This window comes from Cnephaeus nilssonii (genome assembly GCF_951640355.1).
Source record: "Cnephaeus nilssonii genome assembly, chromosome: 12".
Taxonomy (NCBI): Eukaryota; Metazoa; Chordata; class Mammalia; order Chiroptera; family Vespertilionidae; genus Cnephaeus; species Cnephaeus nilssonii.
Window position 1 is genome coordinate 54,916,448 of NC_137083.1, and position 8,311 is coordinate 54,924,758.

Consider the following 8,311-nt stretch of genomic DNA (forward strand, 5'->3'; position numbering starts at 1 on the left):
CCCATGTTCAACATAGTACTTGAAGTGCTAGCCATAGCGATCAGATAAGAAGAAGAAATAAAAGGCATCCAAATTGGAAAAGAAGTAAAACTGTCATTATTCACAGATGTTATGATGTTGTACATCAAAAACCCTAAAGACTTCATCTACTACTAGACTTAATAAATGAATGTAGCACTGTAGCCGGATACAAAATTAACACCCAGAAATCTATGGCTTTTTTATATACCAATAATGAACTCACAGAAAGAGAAACTAAAAAAAAACAATCCCATTTACCATTGCAACAAAAAAAGTAAGATACCTAGGAATAAATTTAACCAAGGATGTAAAGGACCTGTATTTAGAAAATTACAGGATGCTGAAAAAAGAGATAGAAGAAGACAAACAAATGGAAGAATATACTGTGTTCATGGATTGGTAGAATCAACATAATTAAAATGCCCATACTACCCAAAGCAATCTATAGATTCAATGCAATCCCCATTAAAATACCAATAGCATATTTCACAGACCTAGAACAAACTCTTTAAAAATTCATATGGAATAATAATAATAAAAAAGACCCGAATAGCTGCAGCAATCCTGAAAAGGAAGAACGATGTTGGAGGTATCACAATACCAGATATCAAGCTATATTACAAAGCCACTGTTCTCAAAACTGCCTGGTACTGGCACAAGGACAGACATATAGACCAATGGAACAGAACAGAGAACCCAGAAGTCGACCCAAGCCATTATGCTCAATTAATATATTTTAAAAATATATATTTTATTGATTTTTTACAGAGAGGAAGGGAGAGGGATAGAGAGTTAGAAACATCCATCAGCCGCCTCCTGCATACCCCCTACTGGTTATGTGCCCGCAACCAAGGTACATGCCCTTGACCGGAATCAAACCTGGGACCCTTGAGTCTGCAGGCCGACGCTCTATCCACTGAGCCAAACCAGTTAGGGCTCAATTAATATTTGACAAAGGAGACAAGAGCATACAATGGAGTCAAGACAGTCTCTTCAATAAATGGTGTTAGGGAAATTGGACAGATATTTGAAAAAAAAATGAAACGAGACCACCAACTTACACCATACACAAAAAGAAACTCAAAATGGATAAAAGACTTAAACGTAAGATGGGAAACCATAAAAGTTTAGAAGAAGCCATAGGCAGCAAAATAGCAGACATATGTCATAGCAATATCTTCACCAATATAGCTAGCTCCTAGGGTAATGGAAACTAAGGAGAAAATAAAATAATGAGACTACATCAAAATAAAAAGCTTCTGCACAGCAAGAGAAACAATTACCAAATGAACAAGAAAGCTCACTGCAGGGGAAAACATATTTGCCAATGTTATCTTTGATAAGGGTCTCATCTCTAAAATTTACAGGGAACTCATACAACTTAACAAAAGAAAGATAAACAATCCAATAAAAAAATGGGCAAGTGACCTAAATAGACACTTTTCGAAAGAGGACATACAGAAGGCTAAGAGACATATAAAAACATGCTCAAAGTCACTAATCATCTGAGAGATGCAAATCAAAACAACAATGAGGTACCATCTCATACCTGTCAGAATGGCTATCATCAACAAATCAACAAACTTACAAGCGCTGGCGAGGATGTGGTTAAAAAGGAACCCTCTTGCACTGCTGGTGGGAATGCAGATTGGTGCAGCCACTGTGGAGAACAGTATGGCGTTTCCCCAAAAAATTAAAAAAGGAACTTCCATTTGACCCAGTAATCCCACTTCTAGGAATGGATCCCAAGAAAACAGAAACACCATTCAGAAAGGATATATGCACCCCTATGTTCATAGCAGCACAATTCACCATAGCTAAGATTTGGAAACAGCCTAAGTGCCCATCAGCAGATGAGTGGATAGAAAACTGTGGTACATCTACACGATGGAATTCTATGCTGCTGTCAAAAAGAAGGAATTCTTACCATTTGCAACATCATGGATGGAACTGGAGAGCATTATGCTAAATGAAATAAGCCAGTCAGAGGAAGATAAATATCACATGATCTCACTCATTGGTGGAATTGTTATTTCCTTTCTGTGTTACCATGTTACCTTGATTGCTCATGGTATTCGATGGGTTGTTCCTCTGCTGGAACATTTAAAGTAGTGAATATCTTTCTTATTTAGGTACTGTTTTGATTTTAACAATTCAGCAGGTTGATAATTAGAGGTCTTTGTTTTGTCTACCAGTAGATGGTGCTCTAGTACAAGCTTCTGTTTTCTCTTACCAATTCTACTTGCCCCTGGGGTGGGGGGTCATCACTATGGTCAAGGGAGTTGCCATCTGTGGTGATTGTTCCGCTGTGTTTTGTTCCTCTGGGTCTGGAGGCCCCACTACTATGGTGTGAAGATGTGGTGGGTGAGGGGAGAGTTTGCTTTGTGAACCCAGTGCTAGGTTACCCGGTTCCCTTCCTGGCTGGTGTCACTGCGCTATATATAGCTGGGAGACCAGAGACATGTCTTTGCTTTTGCTACCAGGCTCCACTGCAGTAAGCGGGGAGGAAGCAGGTTCTCAGGTGCCAATGCTGTTTCTATCCCTCTTACTCTCCACTGGGCCACTGTGTGAGGGCTCCACCTGACTCCTCCACCACTACCCCATTAGCTGGGGCCACAGGCTAGCCATGGTGGCTGTGGAACCACATCTTCAGACACCATCCCTGCTTTCTCCCTCATCTTGCCTCTTTAAGTGTTCCAGTACACCCTCCTCCAGATGTACCAATGTGTGTATCTCTCAAGCTTGCTAGTGTGTTGAACAGAGTAACTTTTGTTGCATTAAAGATGTCTGATTAGTTGTAGATTTAAGGGAAGATATACATGGGTCTATATATTCCACCATGATGCTCTGTGATGACATTTTAAATATAAAAGGGTGTGTCTCAAACAGATGGCCAATAGATATATGAAAGGATGCTCAGTGTTACTAATCATTAGGGAACTGCTAATTAAAGCTACAATAAGATATCACCTCATACCTGTGAGAATGGCTATCATCAATCCTATATAATAAAGAGCTAATATGCTAATTAGACCGAACAGCAGAACAATCATCGGGACCACCTTCCGGACAAAACCGGGGCTGCGAGGGCTAAGCCCCTTGCACAAATTTTGTGCATTGGGCCTCTAGTAAATTAATAAACAAGTGTGCGTGACGATGTGGAGTAAAGGAAACCCTTGTGTGCTGTTGGTGGGAATGCCTATTGGTGCAGCCATTGTGGAAAGCAATATGGAGTTTCCTCAAAAAATTAAAAGTGGAGCTCTGGCCAGGTTGCTCAGTAGGTTGGAGCATTGTCCCATACACCAAAAGGTTTTGGGTTCGATTCCCAGTCAGGGCACATACCTAGGCTGTGGGTTTGTGCCTCGATCTGCTTGCGTGCAGGAGGCAACCAATCAATATTTCTCTCTCACATCAATCTCTCTCTCTCTCTCTCTCTCTCTCTCTCTCTCTCTCTCTCACACACACACACACACACACACACACACACACACACACACATTCTCTTCCTTCCTCTATTTCTGTCTAAAATCAATATATCCTTAGGTGAGGAAACAAAATTAAAAATGGAACTGCCTTATGAACCAGTGATTCTATTTCTGGGGATATAGCCAAAGAAACCTGAAACATTAATTGGAAAGAAGATATGTACCCCTATGTTCATTTCAGCATTATTTATAATATACAAGATTTGGAAGCAGCCCAAGTGCCCATCAGTAAATGAGTGGATAAAGAAGCTGTGATACATTTACACAATGGACTATTACTGGGCTGTTAAAAAGAAGGAAATCTTACCCTTTGTGACAGCCTGGATGGACCTGGAAAGTATTATGCTAAGTGAAATAATCCAGTCAGAGAAAGAGAAGTATCACATGATCTCACTTATATGTGGAATCTAATGAACAAAATAAACTAATAAACAAAATAAAAACAGACTTATAAATATAGAGACAAGACTGACAGCTGTCAGAGAGCACAGGGGTTGAGGGGCTGAATGAAAAAGATGAAGGGATTAAACAAAACAAAACAAGAAAACATCCTCATGGACACAGTATGGTGATTACTAGAGGGAAAGGGGGGTGGAAGGAAGTAGAAAAGGGTAAAGGGATGATAAATGGTGATGAAAGGAGATGACTTTGGTTGATGAACATACAATACTGATGCTGTATTATGGAATTATATACCTGAAATCTATATAATTTTGTGAACTAATGTTATCCCATAAATTCAATAAAAAAGGAAGTAAGACAAGGGCTAAGGTAGAAGTGTGATATTGACTATTAGCCTGAAGTAAATTTGGATGGTGCTTTGTTTAGTAAAGATTATGTCACAAACAAGTTATAGTAGTGAAAGTCTTTAATTATTCAGCCATCATTAAAGAGACTTTTTAAAGAACTTAATATATGGTATACTCTTTTTTTGTTAAAAATATTCTCCTTAGGAATATAAACGATCCAATCAAAAAATGGTCAAAGGATCTAAATAGACACTTTTTGAAAGAGGACATACAGTAGGCCCAGAGACCTATGAAAACATGCTCAAAGTCACTAATCATCTGAGAGATGCAAATCAAAACAGCAGTGTGATACCATCTCACACCTGTCAGAATGGCTATCATTAACAAATCAACAAATGACAAGTGCTGGCAAGGATGTAGAGAAAAAGGAACCCTCGTGCACTGCTGGTGGGAATGCAGACTGGTGCAGTCACTGTGGAAAACAGTATGGCGTTGCCTCAAAAAATTAAAAATGGAACTCCCATTCGACCCAGTGATCCCAGGAAACTAGAAACACCAATCAGAAAGGATATATGCACCCCTATGTTCATAGCAGCACAATTTATAATAGCTAAGATTTGGAAACAGCCTAAGTGCCCATCAGCAGATGAGTGGATTAGAAAACTGTGGTACATCTACACAATGGAATACTATGCTGCTATAAAAAAGAAGGAACTTTTACCATTTGCAACATCATGGATGGAACTGGAGAGCATTATGTTAAGCGAAATAAGCCAGTCGGAGAAAGATAAATATCACATGATCTCACTCATATACGGGATATAATGATCAACATAATTTGATGAACAAGAATAGATCAATCTAGAGACAAATGGTAGAGGAGGGGGGGTTAGAGAGCAACTAAGGACTTGTATGCATGCATATTAGCATAACCAATGGACAAACACTGGGGTGGTGGGGGCTTGCCTGAAGTGGGAATGGTCTGGCGAGAGGGGGGGCGGGGAGAGGAGGGGCGGGTTAATTGGGGAAAAAGGAGACATATATAAAACTTTAGACAATAAAAATTAAAATAAAGCATTCTCCCTGCACTGGCTGGAGTGGCTCAGTTGCTTGAGCATCATCCCATGCACCAAAAGGTAACTGGTCCAATTCCCAATCAGGGCACAAACTCAGGACATGGGTGCATACTGGAGGCAACTGATCCATGTTCCTCTCTCTCTTTCTCCCTCTCTCTTCCTCTCTCTCTAAACTCAATAAAAACATATTTAAAACAATATTCACCCTTACATGGCAGAAACAGCAATGGGGTGAGCTATAATTACTAAATTAGTAATTCATTACTAATTAATTCTAACCAATCTGCACAAACCAGTTGGATATGTGGACATAAACAACAAACTATAATTTTAAAATGTAGCAGTAGAGAATTCTATATAAATTCTAACAGCTTTGTTAGGAAAATAAATTTTAGAGAATAAAATCAGAAAGATCAAATAGAATACCACATATGGAGACTGAAATAAGTGAAATGATGGGAGAATTTAAAGTGCCAAGATTTTATTTCACAATTAAGGACAATCTCAATAAAATAAAGAGTTCTGTTTCCTAAAATGGCAGTAGCACCCTTCCTCCACTTGAGACATGAGCAAGTCCTTAAGGATGAACTTGCTTTTTATTCTTTATTGACTAAGGCATTACATATGTGTCCTTATTCCCCCATCGCCCCCCCACTCATACCCTCACCCCCCCCCCCCCCCCCCCCCGTTGTCTGTGTCCATTGGTTAGGCTTATATACGTGCATATAAGTCCTTTGGTTGATCTCTCCCCCTTACCCCCACCCTCCCCTATCTTCCCTCTGAGTTTTGACAGGCTGATCGATGCTTCTCTACCTCTGGATCTACAGGATGTAACATATGTCTTAGGGCAACGTATTTGTATGGTATTGTGCAATACATGAGTCTGAAAACCCAGTTGGAGTGATTCATTTTAGCATCACTCCCTTTGACCTACTTGGAAAATGTGTGCTTCACATTCCTGAATTTCAGGCTCTGTAGCTCTAAAGGTCCTAATTCAGAGGGGAAATCAGCCTCCTTATTGTAAGAGTTCAGCATTCAAGGGAAAGAATTACTATATTGGCAGGGGTAAGATACCTTATCATCACAAGGGGATAGGTGAACCAATGATATACTTATTACCAATTGTGATTGTTGATGAACAAGGCAGCAGCCATGACTTGAGAGGGTAGTTGACTAGGGATTCAGACAACTCAGGGATGAGGATTTGGGACATAATACTAGGTAAGTCACCCAGACTAGCAGAGATACTGGCTAAGGGTACAGGGAACTTAGAATGGGTATTCTGGGAGGAAGACAATAAGTAGAAGTTACAATTGAAGACAGCTTTAGTGGCAAGAACTGTATTCATCCTACTAACCTACCTCTTTTAAAATTTTCCCAGGAAACAGACCAAACAGAATTCTGGGAGAGCTGTTCCCAGAGGTGAACTTAGCATATAAAAGCAATTGACAGCAGGGGTAGAACAGGTCATAATGAACCACCTGTCCTCAGTCATCAGAAATGTTGGCTGCTCATTACTCACATCTGGTTCCCTCTGTGGATGACACAGGTATAAAGGCCTGATGCTCTTACCTGAACTCAGCACAACTCTGTGGCACCATTGCCATTCCAGAACTCCCTGTGGTATTGCTGAGCAACTGTATAGCAGTTCAACTGTCCCCACTGCACGCACCCTTACAGGTCTGGTCTCTGAGAGTACTCTCCAATAAGCCTCCTGCGTGCGAATCTCCTTCTCAGAGTCTGTTCCCAGATTTCCCAGTTTAACACTTGGGTAGAGGAGGATATCTTAAACAAGCCACAGAAAATACTAATGGTAAATTAAAGAGTGCTAAATGTGAGCACATTAAAATTGGGAATCTCTGTTCATCAGAAGGCACCATTAAAAGAGTGAAAAGGTAAGTGGAAGAGATATTTTCACATAGAAATAACTGACGAAGAACTCATATGCAGATATTTTAAAAATCCACTATAGCAATAAGAGAAGAGAAATCCAATAAAGAAACATGCATGGAAGACACAGCCACTTTGCAAAAGATCTCCAAATGTCTAATAAAAATACGAAAAATTAATCTCATGTAGAGTTTAAAGGAAGTGCAAATTAAAACCAGAGTTGCATAAATTTAAAAAATCAGCAAGTGTTGGTGAGAATGTTCTCTCATACTGTGGGCTCCCTTTTCATTTTGTTGATGGTTACTTTTGTTGTGCAGAAGCTTATTTTGATACAGTCTTATTTATTTCCTCCGTAGTTTCCTTTGCCCTAGGAGATGTATTTGTAAACATATTGCTACAGAGATGCATTTTAGACTGAACTAAAAGTGCTCAAATATGAACTTAAAAAAATCACAGGCCATTAACTCAGTAATTTCATGTGCTTGAGATCAATAAAATAAGAAGCACCCAGCTGAATTTTAGTAAAGAAAGCAGAAAGGTCCCATTCTCTAATCCAAGATCATTTTAAATCACAAATTGATTTAGTTTAATGTTTGGCTCAATACTCATTCAGCCAAACAATAGCCCTTGGAGGTTGCGTTCATTATTACAAAAAGTGAATCAATTAGATCCATTCAAAATGAATTATAGATTATACTTTAGAAAAGTTTCTTATATAAAAAAAACAACCAACAATACAGAAAGAGAGATAAATTTACCAATTTAGGGTTTGGGTGGGTACCAAGTCCAATGATAGGAATGCTGTTTCCATCACTTAGAGGTATGCGGTGATCTACTACAGAGAGCTCCATCTTGGAGAGCCTAGGACTTCAGATTTCTAGGAGTGATTCTGAACACTTTTGAACAGGTGTCCTAGGGCCTATTTAATCAAAGAAAGGAGGGCAAGAGGGAGGAGCAGTGGGAGGGAAGAGAGATTGACAGATCTATTTCTCAACCTGTTTTCTTCCAGGTTGTTATGGAAATACTGAAATTGTCCTTTGAACTTTATTAGAGACATAAGAATAACTCAATTGAGAGTTCATGTTTACTC

The 8,311-nt window shown here is 39.4% G+C and overlaps 1 protein-coding gene across 1 annotated transcript in view; it reads right to left on the reverse strand.

The window, feature by feature from the left end:
* The window catches only part of AKR1D1 (aldo-keto reductase family 1 member D1), a gene marked incomplete at its 5' end in the record, with an annotated part of 44,322 nt that extends 36,250 nt beyond the window's left edge, over positions 1-8,072 (reverse strand). The window contains one exon of the mRNA XM_079786386.1: positions 7,980-8,072. Coding sequence (XP_079642512.1) covers positions 7,980-8,072 — 93 coding nt within the window. The remainder of the gene's footprint in view (positions 1-7,979) is intronic.
* Positions 8,073-8,311: the final 239 nt, after the last annotated feature.